Here is a 17,145-nt window from a genome sequence, read left to right as displayed (position 1 = left end):
AAATCATAACCGTTGGTTCCAATAATCCCAAAAGGGTTAACAGACACTTGCCTTCTTGCTACTACTCTTGTTCATCTAATATATTACTTATTTATACACTTACTGCTGTAGCATCAAAGTGCTAATATACAAAGTTAAAAACATATCAATTATTCAAATCCAATAAAGTAATGGAAATGAAAAATAAAAAAAGAGGAAAGAAAGATATTGGTAACTTTAATGCAAAGCTACTGGGAAAAGTCCTAATAAGTGAATGGGTTTTGAATCAAGAAAAACCCCATTTAAATAAATATACCATTATTATGATATATCTCAATCAGTAGTCAGCCAATTCTTGTAGAAAACCAACACTACATAACACCTTCAACAGGGGGATATAAAAGAAAGAGGTGAGGCCTGGCCCAAGTGGCTTAGTTGAGCATTTGACCTATGAACCAGGAGGTCATGGTTCTATTCCTGGTCAGGGCACATGACTCTCTCTCATCATTGATATTTCTCTCTCTCTCTCCCTTCCTCTCTGGAATCAATAAGAATATATTTTTTAAAAAGAAAGAAAGAGGTGAGGAATTCTATTTGTAAAACATAAAATGACAGAAGAGATGGGTGATTGTAACCAGTAGATGTGTCAAAGACAAGCTTTGAGGAAACAGAGGATATGGCCTGTGAGCTGTACACCCAATAAGCCATTACTATGGGAGGACAAATGGGCAGCTGTTCATGGGCCTTGAAAGCCTCCATCTTTTTTTTTTAATGTACTTTTTCTTGATTTCAGGGTAGGCTGCCTCCTGCACACCCCCTACTGGGGATCAAGCCCGCAACCTGGGCATGTGGAATCAAACTGTGACCTCTGATTCATAGGTCTACGCCACCACTTGTATAAAAAGGCCTCCCTCTTGTATAAAAAGGGTTCTTAGATCTTGGAAACAAGTTAGTCACTCCATTTACCAGTTTTCATCATCTGTCTTGGTTTAGCTCTCTACTAATGCTAGGAGGCGATGCAGTACAGCAGAAAGAGATATGCCATAAGTTGCTTTGTATTCAGGACAAGATGAGATAAAATATGCAAAGTACTGAATACTAGTTATTAAATAATTGTTAGTTTTCTTATGCTATGCCAGAGATGACTTCAAGATTTGTGCTCCACTGAGAAGTCACTGCCCACACTGAAAGTGACTGTATTTCCCAGTCCTATTAGAGTGACTGTGGCAACTGACTAGTTCTCTCTTGGGTAATGCAAGTGGAAAGGAAGTTCACTATGCCTAGGCCCAGTTGTTCAGAACCAGGAATACCTTCTCTCTATTCTTTCCCCATCTGCCAGCTGGGTGCAGGTGATGCTGACGAGGCCCTAGGTGAGGGCAGAAACACAGAAGGAAGATGGCTGGGTTCCACCATCACCTGTAGAGACCACTTGACAGCCAGAAACACCCACATCGACTGTTACATGACTGAGAAAGAAACTATTGTGTTAAGCCACTGAAATGTTGAAGCCACTATTTGTTACAGTAGCAAGTGTTGCCCTAACCAATATAAACATGCTATATGATAATACTACAATAATGGTGAGGCTGTCAGACGTTGCATCAAATAACCATCATTAAAACTATTACCAAATCTTGGCCAAAAAGTACATGAAAAGATGTTCTACATTATTAACCATCAAAAAAAGAATACAAATCAAAACCACAATGAGATGCCACTTCACTCCCACTAGGATGACTATGAACAAAAGGACAGACAATAATAAGTACTGGCAAGAATGTAGAGAAACTGGAATCCTCATATATTGCTGATGGGAATACAAAATGGTGCCGCTGCTGTGGAAGAGTTTGGTAGTTCCTCAAAAACTTAAACCATATCACCCAGCAATTCTCCAGTTCTAGGTATATGCCCAAGAGAACTGAAAGCATACATTCACACAAAAACTTGTACCAGAATGTTCAAAGTAGCACTATATATAATAGCCTAAAAGTAAAACAATTCAGCCCAGCCAGGTGTGGCTCAGCAGTTGAGTGTCGACCTAGGAACCAAGAGGTCACCAATTCAATTTCCCATCAGGGCAAAGGCCCGGATTGCAGGCTCAGTCCCCAGTACAGGGTGTGGAGGAGACAGCGGATCAATGTTTATCTCTCATCATTGATGTTTCTATCTCTCTCTCCCTCTCCTTTCCTCTCTGAAATCAATAAATATATATATATTTTAAAAAGTAAGCCCTAGCCGGTTTGGCTCACTGGATAGAGCGTCGGCCTGGGGACCGAAGGGTCCCAGGTTCGATTTCCGTCAAGGGCATGTACCTTAGTTGCAGGCATATCCCCAGTAGGGGGTGTGCAGGAGGCAGCTGGTCAATGCTTCTCTCTCATCGATGTTTCTAACTCTCTTTCCCTCTCCCTTCCTCTGTAAAAAATCAATAAAATATATATAAAAAAAGTAAAACAATTCAAATGTTCATAAAATGATGAATGGATAAACAAAATGTGATATAGATCTCCATATGATTAAATATTATTCAGCCATTAAAAGGAATGAAGTGCTGATATATGATATAGCATGAACAAACCTTGAAAACTATACTAAGTGAAAGAAGCTGGGAACAAAAGATCACTTACTATATGAGTCTATTTATATGAACTATCCAGAATATGCAAACCCATAGAAATAGAAAGTAGACTATTGGGTGCTGGGGCTGAGGGAGCTGGAGGGAAATGGGAGACTGCTAATGGGTAGGATTCTTTTGGGTGTGATGAAAATGATCTAAAACATTAAATAGTAGTTATGGCTGCATAGTGAATATACTAAAAACCACTCAATTGTATGATTTAAAAGGGTGAATTATCTCCTCAGATAATGACTGGTAAAGGGTATGAGGGAACCATGTAGACCAGTGGTTCCCAACCTTTTTTTGGCCATGCCCCACCTAAGCACCTCTGAAATCCTGATGCCCGCCCCCCACCCCCCGCCGACATATAATTCTTATTATTTCAAAAAGTGAACTGCTATTCACGTGGAGGAAGCCTAAAAGGCCATTAACTTGGTCTAAACAAACTTCCAAAGAACATGGCATCCATGAAAGAAAAATAAAAGAACAAAAGGACAGTTGAAGTACTGAGGAAGAAATCACTAAGAAATTGTTTAAAAAATAATAATATGAAGTTATATGAAAAAATAGCAAATAAAGTTTTAAAACATATAATAGAGAACCGAAATGCATAAATATGTCACAATATATATTTATATACTGTATATGAGGCCCCTAGAACCATAAGAAATGCAAAAAGTTCACTGTTAATAACTCATTCTTGAATTGCCTCCCTTAAAAATCAAATTGCCCCCCTGTGGGGCGTGTGCTCCACGTTGGAACCACTGGTCTAGACGCTCATTCGATCTGAGTGATAGTTACATGGGTATATACACATGTACATGTTTATTCCAGGCATGAGTCTAGGCTGGTCAGAACTAGCAGAATCCTGCCTCCTGGCCTCCCCATACCAGGTCAGCTCAAACAGCCCCAATGCCCTATGCATGAAATACCCCTGTTCGCCTATAAAGAACCTAAGCTACAAACTTTCCTTAATTTGGGTAATAGCATAGCGAACATAGAGATAAGTATTTAAAGCTAACCCTGAGAATGGTATGAGGGTGGGGAACAGGACAGAGTCCCAGAATAATGACTGAAGTGTATATTGCATCAGCAAAATTCTCTAGGGAAGAAAAAGTTCTAAAGGGGTAGTGTGGGATGTCGGGGAGGACACAAGACAGAATTGTATATGGAAAATATATTTTCCCCCTGCTTATTAGTACATGCCATTTTCAAAAATCAAGTTCAAATCACAAAATAAGGAGAGCTTGTTTGGTCATATAAAGTAAATTCTCATCTAAGTACTTAATAGTCAAAACTGAAGTAAAGGATCATGAGAATGTTTCAAATTCCAAACAAGATATAATCTGGTGATTCTATGAATCTTCATTGGAACCTTCTGAATCCATTGGAAAGACTGTTTTTAAATTGGAACACATCTCTCACAGGATGCCACTTACTTGCAGGAGACTTTAGTCCTGTCGGCCACCATGGTCCACTGTTGCTGGTTGGTGGAAACCTCAATGTAGTAGCTATAGCTTCGATCGTCACAGTCCCAAAGTAATAACCTGAACAAAGGGAAAACAAGGATGCTGTGAAATGTCCTCACTGGCCTGAGGGAGTTCCTGTCTACTCTCCATCCCACCTGCCTCCTTTGCCCCAACACACTTCAAGGACTGGGGAAAGAAAGGGAATCCCCCAACAAAAGTTTGATGAGAGAGGGTGGAGTCAATCTGCAACAAGAGGTTTGTCTCTTTAGGACTTCATTTCACTAGTCACCCAATCCCAGGCAGCCTCCGCCCCCAAGTGGCAGAGTTCTTCTGCCTGGTTTACCAAGGAGATGTCACCATGTCCTCTTTCCTGATTGTTACAACTCCCACCTCCAATTGGCTGCACTGACCAAAGGTAACCTCCTGAGACCACTGTGCTTCCTAATTAATTGAGAGTGTTGCAATGACACAAATGATCACCTTTTAGGTTCCTTCTCATTACCAACCTTCTTGTTTGCACACCATTGGTAAGATTATCTGATTTGGAGATACAGGCAAACATTCATTAGTAAAACTTTTCTATTATTTAAAAATTGATTATCTTGGTCCTATTCTTCTTACCCCCTTTCTTAGCCCAGAGAAGAACCTGAGCTATATGATTCCATTTACATAAAACTCAAGAGACAAAATTTATATATAGTGACAGGAATGAGAACAGTGGTTATCTCTGAGGGTGGCAATGACCGAGAACCTTCTAGAATGCTGGTAATGTACTAATTTTTATCTGCGTGGCAGTTACATGCAAATATTCAGCTACACATAAAATATATGTACACTGTATGTGTGTTATTCCTCTATTTAAAAAATAGGATAAAAAGAATCTAAGTATTGCAATACAAGACCAGACTACAGGCCAACATTCTGTTTGACAGTGCCACAGTGGAAAGAGATCACTGTTTTCTATTATCTCAGCCTCATTACTCCTTCCCACACAAAATCTCTATCTTATTGTTTTACTGCTGGTCATGCACTTGGCCTTCTTCCACCAACTAGAAAGTTAGACTGTGAACTCCCTGAAGGCAAGACATATGTCTCATAGGTTTTTCTTATTTATTTATTTATTTATTTATTTATTTATTTATTTATTTATTTATTTATTTATTTATTTATGCACTAGAGGCCCGGCGCATGGGGGCAGGGGGGGGGGTGTCCCTCAGCTCAGCCTGCACCCTCTCCAATCTGGGACCCCTCGAGGGTCCTACCTGGATCGGGCTTAAACGGGCAGTTGGACATCCCTCTCACAATCCAGGACTGCTGGCTTCCAACTGCTCACTTGCCTGCCTTCCTGATTGCCCTTAACCACTTCTGCCTGCCAGCCTGATCACCCCCTAACCACTCCCCTGCCAGCCTGATGCCTAACTGCTCCCCTGCCAGCCTGTTTGTCCCTAACTGCCCTCCCCTGCAGGCCTGGTCACCCCTAACTGCCCTCCCCTGCAGGCCTGGTCACCCCTAACTGCTCTCCCCTGCAGGTCTGGGTCCCCCCACCCCAACTGCCCTTCCCTGCAGGCCCGGTCGCCCCCAACTTCCCTACTCTGCCAGCCAGGTCACCCCCAACTGCCCTCCCTTGCAGGCCTGGTCCCTCCCAACTGCCCTCCCCTGCTGGCCATCTTGTGGCGGCCATCTTGTGTCCACATGGGGGCAGCCATCTTGTGTGTTGGAGTGATGGTCAATTTGCATATTACTCTTTTATTTGATAGGATTAGATAGGATAGAGGCCTGGTGCATGGGTGGGGGCCAGCTGGTTTGCCCTGAAGGGTGTCCTGGATCAGGGTGGGGGTTCCCTTGGGGTGTGAGGCTGCCTGGGTGAGGGGCCTGTGGTGGTTTTCAGGCTGGACACTCCCCCCGGTGACCCAAGCAGAGGCCCTGGTATCTGGGATTTATTTATCTTCTATAATTGAAACTTTGTAGCCTTAAGCAGAGTCCAGGGCCGGCCAGGGTGTGCGGAAAGCTTGGCTTCCTCCATTGCCAGGGAAACCCAAGCCTCCTGCTCGCTCCGTGGCTGCAGCCATCTTGGTTGGGTTAATTTGCATATTCGCTCCTGAATGGCTGATGGGCGTGGCTTGTGGGTGTAGTGGAATGATGGTTAATTTGCATATGACTCTTTTATTAGATAGGCTTTTATTGATTCTATTAGGGTGACATCCTATATAATAAAGAGATAATATGCAAATGGTCATCACGCCCTCATGCCATCACACTGTAATGGCTCAGACACTCAACAATGGAGAGAGAGGAATGGGGACCAGCCAGGCACAAATGAGCTCACGAGAGAGGAATGGGGACCTGCTAGGCTGAGGCCTGGGAGAAGGACAAGCCACACGCCCCGTGGTCCTGGGCACCAGTGCCTGCGCCTGCAGCCTGGGAGAGGGACAAGCCACCCGCCCCGTGGTCCCAGGCACCTGCAGCTGCGGCCCGGGCAAATCCACCCGTCCACAGTCCCCTGCGGCTGCAGTCAGCCTGTGTGAAGCTGGGCCGGGTCCTGGGTGCCTGAGGCTGGCCAGAGGGAGGAAAGCCTGGGTCCCGGGTGCCTGTGACCAGCCAGAGGAGGGAATCCTGGGTCCCGGGTGCAGGGCAAAGCAGAGGCAGTTAGGGGCGATCAGGACAGCAGGGGAGCAGTTAGGGATGCTCAGGCTGGTAGGGGAGCAGTTAGGGGCAATCAGGCAGGCAGGCAGAGGGGTTAGGGGTGATCAGGCAAACAGGCAGGCAGGCGAGCAGTTAGAAGCCAGCAGTCCCAGATTGCAAGAGGCAGTTCGACATCCCCTGAAGGGTCCAGGATTGGAGAGGGTGCAGGCCGGACTGAGGGACCCTCCCCCCCCGCCCCCCCACCCCCCCGTGCACATATTTCGTGTACTGGGAGTTAGTTAATAAAATTATGTAGGTTTCAAATGTACAATTCTATAATACCTCATCTGTATATTGTACCAGAATTGTGTTCACCACCAAAAGTCAAGTATTCTTCCATCACCATTTATCCTTCCTTGACCCTCTCCTACCTGCCCCCCAAGTCCCTTTTCCTCTGGTAATCACCATGGAGTTGTATCAACCTGGCATTCCCAGAATAAATCCCACTTGATCATGGTGTATGATCTTTTCAACGTATTGCTGAATCCAGTTCACTAATATTTTGTTGGGGATTTTAGCATTTATGTTCACCAAGGGTAATGGCCTAAAATTTTCTTTGTAGTGTCTTTATATGGTTTTGGAATTAGGATAATGCTGGCTTTGTAAAATGAGCTTGGAAATCTTCCCTCCTCTCGAATGTTATGGAATAGTTGGACAAGGACAGGTTAGTTAGTTCTTTGAATGTTTGGTAAAATTCTCCTGTGGAGCCATCCAGTCCAAGACTTTGGTTTGTTGGGACTTTTTTGATTACTGCTTCAATTTCACTAGTTGTAATCTGTCTACTCAGATTTTCTGATTCTTCTTGATTCAGTTTTGGTAGATTGTATGTTTCTAGAAATTTACCCAGTTTGTCCAGACTGTCCAATTTGTTGACATATAGTTGTTCATAATATTTTCTTACAATCTATTGTATTTCTATGGTGCCAGTTGTTACTTCTCCTCTTTCATTTCTGATTTTATTTATTTAGGTTCTCCTTTTTTCTTGATGAGTGTGGTTAAAGGCTTGTCAATCTTGTTTATCTTTTCAAAGAACCAGCTCTTGGTTTCATTGATCCTTTGTATTGTTTTTTTAGACACTATTTCATTTACTTCTGTTCTGATCTTTATTATTTCCTTTCTTCTACTCACTTTGGGCTTTGCTTGTTCTTTATCTAGTACCTTAAGTGCAAAGCTAGATTGCTTGAGATTTTTTTTTCCTTGAGGAAGGCTTGTAATGCTATGAATTTTCCTCTTCGGACTGCTTTCACTGTGTCCCATAGATTTTGGGTTATTGTGTTTTCATTTTCATTTGTTTCAAGGTATTTTTTGATATCTTCTTTGATCTTATTGCTAACCCATTCATTGTTTAGTAACTTATTTAGCCTCCATGTCTTTGTGTGATTTTCAGTTTTTTCCTTGTGACTGATTTCTAGTTTTATACCATTATGGTCAGAGAAGATTCTTGATATGATTTCAATCTTCTTAAATTTATTGAGACTTGTTTTGTGTCCCAACATGGGATCTACCCTAGAAAACGTTCCAGTCCATCTGAAAGGCATGTACATCCTGTTGCTGTGTGGTGAAATGCTCTGAAGATCTCAAATTCATCTGATCTAGTGTGTCATTTAAGGCTGCTGTTTCCTTATTGATTTTCTATCTGGAAGATCTATCATTTGATATGAGTGGGGTGTTAAAATCTCCTACTATGACTATATTACTGCAAATCTCTCCCTTTATGCCCATCAAAATTTACTTTTTAAATTTAGGTGTTCCTCACCCGGCTGGTGTGGCTCAGTGGCTGAGTGTCGACCTATGAACCCAGAGGTCACAGTTCAATTCCCAATCAGGGCACATGTCTGGGTTGTGAGCTCGATTCCAGTTGTGGGGCATGCAGGAGGCAGTCGACCAATGATTCTCTCTCATCATTGATGTTTCTATCTCTCTCTCCCTCTCCCTTCCTTTCTGAAATTAAAAAATATAAAAAATAAATAAAATAAATTTAGGTGCTCCTATATTGGGTGCATAAATATTTAGAAGGGTTATAGCCTCTTGTTGGATTGATCCCTTTATCATTATGTAGTATCCTTCTTTGACTCTTATTCATTTTAAAGTGAGTAAGCTCATTTAGCACTTTTTAAAAAAAATTTCTCCTGTTCTTTCATTTGAGCATGTTTCTTTACCTCCCCATTTTGTCTGCTCTAAGTATTACTATCCTAGCTTTCTTTTTTTCATTTCCATTTGCCTGAAATATCTTTTTCCATCTCTTTACTTTTAGTCTGTTTGTATCTTTCGTCCTGAGGTGGATCTCTTGTAGACAGCATACATATGGGTCTTGTTTTCTTATGCACTCAACTATCTCATGTCTTTTGATTGGATCATATTAGCAATTTATATTTAAGGAGATTACTGATGGGTACATATTTATTGGCATTTTTTTCTTTAGAACTATGTTCCTCTGTTTTTTTCTTCTTAAAGAAGATACTTTAACATAATACCAGTTTGGTGGCAATGAACTCCTTTAGCTTTCTCTTATCTTGGAAGCTCTTTATTTCTCCTGCCATTTTAAATGATAGCCTTGCTGGGTAAAGTAGTCTTGGTTGTAGGTCTTTGCTTTTCATCACTTTGAATATTTCATGCCAATCCCTTTTGGCCTGAAATGTTTCTATTGAGAAATAAGCTGACAGTCTTATGGGGAGCTCCCTTGTAGGTAACTATCTTTCTCTTGCTACTTTTAAGATTGTGTCTTTGTCTTTAACCTTTGCTGTTTTAATTATAATGTGTTTGGTGTGGGCCTCTTTGGATATATCTTGTTTGGGACTCACTTTGCTTCATGAACTTTGTGTCTTTTTCTTTCACCAGGTTAGGGAAGTTTTCAGTCATTATTTCTTTTCTTCTCTTTCTTCTCTTTCTTCTCTTCCTTCTCTTCTTTCCCTCCCTCCCTCCCTTCCATTAATTCTCACCTGAGGAAATTTTTTTCCATTGATAATTAGAGAGAGTGAAAGGGAGGGGAAGAGATAGAAAAAGAGAAGCATCGATGTGAGAGAGACACATTGATTGGCTCCCTCCTGCATGCACCCTGACTGGGGCCAGAGATCAAGCCTGCAACCCAGACATGTACCCTTGACCGGAATTAAACTTGGGACCCTTCAGTTCATGGGCTAATGCCTAACGGTAGGGAGTGGTTATAGGGTTAAGCCTCGGACTGACCTGCTGGCAAAGCCTCAAACAAGTCCCAGCTTAGAGGGCACAGCCCACTTAGCATAATTAAGCTTGATCTTGTGACTGGTCCCTAGATCTTTCCTGGGTAGCTAATGGGCTGTGGGAGGTGCAGCAAGTGCTGCCAAAACAAGTGAAACTTATAAGAACATTGTAAATTACCTTGTTTACCTCTGACTATAAAATAAAGCATCAGCTTGCAGTCTGGATCTGTTCTGTGGTCTCAGTCACGCACAGAAGATCCACCTAGACCAGGGGTGGGCAAACTTTTTGACTCGAGGGCCACAATGGGTTCTTAAACTGGACTGGAGGGCCGGAACAAAAGCATGGATGGAGTGTTTGTGTGAACTAATATAAATTCAAAGTAAACATCATTACATAAAAGGGTATGGTCTTTTTTTTTTTATTTCAATAGTTTTATTCATTTCAAACATTTTAACAAGAAGAATGTAAACACTAATTATTATAATTTGAAACTTCAAAAAATGGAGGAATCATAGCACAATAACATACCTTATATTGAAGATGGCAAAGGCAAAATAAAATTGCCTAACAAATGAAAGGTACAAAAGCCTTTCAAATTAAACTTAAATATAATAAAATAATTTAAAACTAAAACAAATAGAAAATAACAAAATGTGTAAACAGTAAATTAAACATTTTCTTTAGTGCAACTTCCAAATTATGCCCGGGACGTAGATGTAGATGGCAATGTAGACTGGGTTGAAAGGTTTTTGGTCTTTAAAACATCAACTTCAGTGGGAACAGTGTTGTTGGTCTCCTTTTTAGCTAATGCTCTGATACTGTGCTCTCCAGGGGCATGTCTCCCTACATCACCACGATAATGTGTCTACGCATTCCCAGGGTGATGTCGGGGGACGCGTCCGCGGCCATTACAAGGAGCCTCTGGAAGATTGAGAGGTTGTTCCTTCTACTGAATGGGCGGATATAAATCTGCCCACTCAGAAGAAGGAGCTGCGGCCGTGTTTCCCGATGTTGCCATGTTAACACTGCTGCTGGTGAAGGAGTGGAGGGGAGAGCAAGAGAACCCTCTGCTCTTTTGGCTCCGCGGGCCGGATAGAACAGCCGAACGGGCCAGATCCGGCCCGCGGGCCGTAGTTTGCCCACCCTGGCCCAGGCAGCTTATTCTCTTTGTCTGTCTTTTCTTCATCCTTCGCTGGCCCTCCCTCAGGCTCGCCGAACCCTTGGCTGTGCTGGCGCAGCACACCAAACCACAGATCCAAACTGGCTACGGAAGTCATTATTTCTTCAAATTTGTTCTCAATCCCTTGCTCTCTCTTCTGCTTCTAATACTCTTATGATGCGGATGTTGTTATGCTTCATGTTAACCCAAAGGTCTCTTAAACCATCCTCATTTTTCTAAAATTCTTTCTTTTTGCTGCTCCAATTGGGTGTTTTCTGCTACCTTGTCTTCCAAATTGCTGATTTGAGCCTCTGCTTCATCTAACCTACTGTTTATGCCTTCTAGTGTATTCCTTATTTCAGATATTGTATTCTTCATTTCTGACTGGTCTTTTCATGGTTTCTACATCCTTTTTCATGTGGCTGAAGTTCACAATACATTCCTTGAGCATCCTTTAACCACTTTTTTGAACTCTTTATCTGCTAGATTGCTTGCCTCCATCTCATTTAGCTCTTTTTTTTTAAAGATTTCTCCTGTTCTTTCATTTGAGCATGTTTCTTTTCCTCCCCATTTGGCTGCCTCTTTGTGTTTGTTTCTATGTATTAGGAAAATCTACTATGACTCCCAGTCTTTGTAGGGTGGCTTTATGTAGTAGGTGTCCTGTTGGACCCAAGGGTAGTCTCCTTGTCCACCTGAGCTGGGTATTCCAGGAATGTCCCTTGTGTGGGTTATGTGAACCCTCCTATTATAAATGAATCATGATTGCTATTGGCCCATTTGTACATAGGGCTGAACCTCAGGCTGGCTGACTGTGAGCTATTGTACAGGTATTGACCAATGGAACGGAATTCGCCTCAGCAGGGTCTGGTGCCTGTAGAGATCTCCCATTTTGGGGGAGCTAATGAAGCTAGCTTGTGAAGCTAACTGGATCCTGTTCTGATGTTTATTAATCTGGCTACTGGATAGAGTTAAGTAGGCTGGTTCTGGAGCCTCTTGAGAGGGACTCTGGTGCAGGTCAATGTCAGACACTACCTGTGACTGGCCCTGGGCAACTTATTTGGAATTACAAAGTGATCCATAGTTGTTGCTGCCTCTCCTGGGCCTAGGTGTGTACTGGAAGAACCAAGCTGCACAACAAAGCTGGCTTCCACCAGCAGCAAGCCCAGGGGCAGTTCAGCAAAAGGCCCAAGGCACCTTGAGATCCACCTCTGCCTTCTGGCTGCCTGTTAGGCTAAAGGAGTCTCTATTACTCAAGTTGCATGAGGTAGGTTCTCAGTGAGTCACCAGGTAATGGTAAGTGGTGTTCACCAGATTGATACAGGTTCAAACTCAGTGCCAGTGCTGGGTCTGAGGCCATTCAGCAAATGTCACAGGGTATACCAAGATTAACTGCCACCCCACCAGGTGCCCACAGATCTCTGTGGTGGGATGGGGTGTTAGGGAGTCATCAGGGTGAGGCCAGCAGATTTTATCAGGCCCAAACAGACCAAAATTTGGCTATGTGAATGGAGGGCTCAGCACCAGCCCAGTGTGCAAGGGAAAAATGGTCCCCATAATACATCCACACAACTCAGTCTGTCTTAGAATCTGCAGGGACCTCCAGGAGAGCCCAAGCTCATCAGGGCAGGGCCATAGGGAGGTGGGAGGGTGGGGCTGGTGGATCTCCTGTGAGGGGAAGGTACAGGTCGGGCTCCCAGGAAGGTAGGGAGAATGGTTCCTGTCCCAGAGCCACACAACTGTTTGCCCTCTATTCTGCCCAGACCTCCTCCTGGGGAGCTGGAGATCATCAGGATGGGGCCACAAGGAGTTGGGAGGTTAGGACTCCTGGGAGCCCAGAGGATGGGGCCAGTGAAACTCCTATGAGAAGGCAGCATTGGTCAGGCTCCTGGGACTGTGGGAGGAATGGCCCTCGCCCCAGAACCACACAACTTAGTCACTGACTGTGGGGAAACACGGAACTTGGTTGGAATGTTTGTACGAAGGACTCTCTGAAAGGTCGGGGCCTCTGAGGGGACCTTGCCGAAGGCGGCAGCCCCTACCTTAACTTTTCCAAACAAATCCAATCCCCCAGATGTTTTGCTAAAATCTCTATGTTTAGTCTTTTAGACCCAGCCTTGTAGAAGCATGTGCTTTCTCAAGAATGCTTACTTTGCTGATTATATCTAAAGGTTAATTTTAGTTCAAGCTGTTATGATAATAAAAGCCAAAGAAGGCAGGCAAACAAGGCTACTTGGTGGCAATAGCCAAATAGTGCCTTAGCCCTCTCTTTCACAAAAATATATGTTAAAATAATCTGTTCCAATCCATCACTTGGGGTCTGCTGGTCAGCCCCGGCAACTGACACCCCCTGAGTCTGCCTGGGCCTCCACACCCTGGCCCAGGCAGCTGACTCCTCTGCAGGGTGTGAGCTTCACAAGGTGGTGCGACAGGGAGTCTGGAGGGTGGGGCTATTGCAGTCCCCCAGGCTGATGCTGTGAGGAGGAAATTGTTCTACCCAATAAAAATGGCGTCTGCTGTATAGGAGAACTCAGCACAGAGGCCCTGGCAGCTGCCCCTTCAGTTCTCTTCCTGGAGCCACAACCCCAGTTCTCCTGACATGACTCTCGTCTGCTCTGCCCTCCCTCCACTGGAGCCCAGGGTGAATGGCTCTAAATGAGATTTTGTGTGCTGGTCCTTTAAGAGCAGACTCCTATCTCTCCCTGACAGATAGGGTCTCATTATTTTCACAGCCAGGTATTATATGGGAACCTCTTCCTGACTCTGGTGCTCTGGGCACCAGCATGGGGTTCAGACCCCACACTCCTCAGGGGGAATCTTTGCACCTGAGATATCCCTCCAGATTCTCAAGTGCCACCCATAGGAGTGGGCCAGCCCTTTTTATGTCTCCACCCTTCCTACAAGTTTCAATGTGGCTTCTTTTGTAAATCCTTGGTTATAAGACTTCTGTTCAACTAGTTTTCAGTTGATTATTCAGGTTATCTATACTAATAAAAGGGTAATATACTAATTAGACTGGACATCTTCTGGACGACCTTCTGAACATCCTTCTGGACAAAACCATGGTGGCGGGGCCAAGGCAGAGGCAGTTAGGGGCAATGAGGCCACAGGGGAGAGCAGTTAGGGGGATCAGGACAGCAGGGGAGAGCAGTTAGGGGGATCAGGCCGACAGACAGGTGATTGGTTAGGAGCCAGCAGTCCCGGACTGTGAGAGGGATGTCTGACTGCCGTGATCGGGCCTAAACCAGCAGTCGGATATCCCCCGAGGGGTCCCAGATTGGAGAGGGTGCAGGCCACACTAAGGGAGCCCGTCCCTGCCGTGCATAAATTTTGTGTACTGGGCTTCTAGTCCTATATAATAAAAGCCTAATATGGTAAGTGTCCGATAGACCAGTCGGCCGTTCAACCAATCAAAGTGTAATATGCTAATGATATGCTAAGGCCACTCAACCGCTCGTTATGTCATGCACTGACCACCAGGGGGTAGACAGTTGACCAGTCGCTATGATGTGCACTGACCACCAGGGGGCACATTCTCCAACCAGTAGGTTAGCTTGCTGCTAGGGTCTGGCTGATCGGGACTGAGCGAGATGGGCCAGACACACCCTGGAGCCCTCTCATGGTCCCTCCCCAGATGGCCAACTTCCCATGTCCCTCCATGGCCCTGATCGTGCACCAGTGGGGTCCCTCGGCCTGGCCTGCACCCTCTCGCAATCTGGGACCCCTTGGGGGATTTCAGAGAGCCGGTTTCAGCCCGATCCCACAGACCAGGCAGAGGGACCCCACTGCTGCATGAATTCGTGCACCAGGCCTCTAGTTGTTCTATAATTTATTTGTAATTCCAGTTTGGTCCTGGGGGGATGGAGAATATAACTTTCACCTACTCTGTAGCAATCTTGGATCCTCCCCTCTGGGTTTTCTATGCCCAGTACTTGGCATAGTGTCTCACATAGAGTCCACTCTCAATGAATGTTTGCTGAGCAGATGCATTATTTGTAACAACAGTAATAATAATGGTTGTTATTATTATTATTATTACAGCCAAAAATTATGCTTTAATGCTTACGTGGCCCTGGACCTATGTTAGTGCTCAATATAATGCATCTTATTAAATCCTCTGAAAAGTCCTCTTAGCAAGCATTATTATTCTAATCAAATTACAGATGTTGAAAGTGAGGCTTAAAGTTATAACTTGTCTAAACTCCAACAGTTAAGGATGGTGGATACCAGGTTCCAACCTGGTAGCCTGACCAAAGCCTAATCCCTCTGCAAAATGTTTTCTTTACTCCTAGTGTATATCTCTGGGTCATCATTTACAACTAACTGATAATCTATCACTCTATAAAAGTAGTTCATAATATTTCCCCTTAATCTTGCAAAAAAAAATCCTTTCTACAAGGTTCTGTTTAATGTCACATGGAGGATTAGAAATGCCACCATGTTTCCCTTTTCCTTTCCCCTCTGTTCCTGGAGATATATATATATATTAGAGGCCCGGTGCACGAAATTCGTGCATTGGGGTGTGTGTCCCTCAGCCCAGCCTGCACCCTCTCCAATCTAGGACCCCTTGAGGGATGTCTGACTGCCCGTTTAGGATCAGGCCTAAACGGGCAGTTGGACATCCCTCTCACAATCCAGGATGGCTGGCTCCCAACTGCTCGCCTGCCTGCCTTCCTGATTGCCCCTAACCGCTTCTGCCTGCCAGCCTGATCACCCCCTAACCACTCCCCTGCCAGCCTGATTGCCCCTAACTGCCCTCCCCTGCAGACCTGGTCACCCTTAACTACCCTCCCCTGCAGGCCTGGTCCTCCCCAACTGCTCTCTCCTGCAGGCCTGGGTCCCCCCCAACTGTCCTTCCCTGCAGGCCCGGTCGTCCCCAACTTCCCTCCTCTGCCGGCCTGGTCACTCCTAACTGCCCTTCCCTGCAGGCTTGATTGCCCCCAACTGCCCTCCCTTGCAGGCCTGGTTCCTCCCAACTGCCCTCCCCTGCTGGTCTGATCGCCCACAACTGTCCTCCCTTGCAGACCTGGTCCCTCCCAACTGCCCTCTCCTGTTGGCCATCTTGTGGTGGCCATCTTGTGTCCACATGGGGGTAGCCATCTTGTGTGTTGGAGTGATGGTCAATTTGCAATCTTTTATTAGATAGGATTGCTCTCAATGATTAAGTCCACAATACCTAATATTTTGGAATTCATCTTTTTTTTTTAAAAAAAAAATATGTTTCTATTTATTTTTAGAGATAGAGGAAGAGATAGGGAGTGAGAGAGAGAAACATGGATCAGTTGCCTTCTGTACACACCCGGACTGGGGATGGAACCAGTGAACCTTCAGTACATGAGATGATGCTCAACGAACTAAGCTACCGGTATATGGGCTAGGGTAGAATTAATCTTTTAAGTAGAAGAAACTATTAAAAGGTTTTGGAAAGCATAAATAGATTACACCTACTGATCCCCTTTAATTCACCTGAGTCTTTAATTTCTCAAAGTACTCAAAATGAATGATATTGGATCCCACCCTCTTATTTTTTTAAAGAAGTGTCTAATAGTTCTACTCTTAGATTATGTCAGTTTGCCTGATAAGAGAGGGAAACATTTCCCTCATTAGCCATTTCCTCAAATATTATTCTAGTTTCTCAGCACTTTTATGCAGTTAGCCTACGTTAATTTATATTTATGTTGAGTAACTTTTAAAAGTGTAATTTTTGCTTCTATTGTATGTTTCTCAGGATGATTATAAACCTTTTAGAAAGAACATGATCTTTTTCTTTTTAAAAAAATTCTACTCCAAACATGAGCTCTGCTCATAGTGTATGTTTCATATATATTTTGGACTGAAATCATTCATAACTCTGCCAGAATAGATTAAAACCAGGAAAAAATTTCAAGTTAATTAATCATTCTATTGACTTAATAGTTGTGGTAACAGGTATTTTGGGAGACAATGTTGAGGCTATTTCCCCAATGGATTATTTGGATTATTCATAGAGAGTCAGGTTTATCATAATCCCTCTCCTTCTGGATAATAATGTTCCTACCAGTATATCCAAATGAAAATAATCAGTC

The 17,145-nt window shown here is 43.9% G+C and overlaps 1 protein-coding gene across 9 annotated transcripts in view; it reads right to left on the bottom strand.

The window, feature by feature from the left end:
- The window catches only part of BTBD9 (BTB domain containing 9), a 511,095-nt gene that overhangs the window by 73,428 nt on the left and 420,522 nt on the right, over positions 1–17,145 (bottom strand). For all 9 annotated transcript variants that reach the window (XR_013960438.1, XM_080665254.1, XM_080665252.1 and 6 more), the window contains one exon: positions 4,033–4,140. Coding sequence is in view for 8 of the 9 variants with exons in the window: in XM_080665254.1 (XP_080521380.1) it covers positions 4,033–4,140 (108 nt within the window). In the remaining variant the exon portion in view is untranslated. The remainder of the gene's footprint in view (positions 1–4,032; positions 4,141–17,145) is intronic.

This window comes from Plecotus auritus (assembly GCF_963455305.1).
Source record: "Plecotus auritus genome assembly, chromosome: 4".
Taxonomy (NCBI): Eukaryota; Metazoa; Chordata; class Mammalia; order Chiroptera; family Vespertilionidae; genus Plecotus; species Plecotus auritus.
This window is presented reverse-complemented; position numbering and strand designations above follow the sequence as displayed.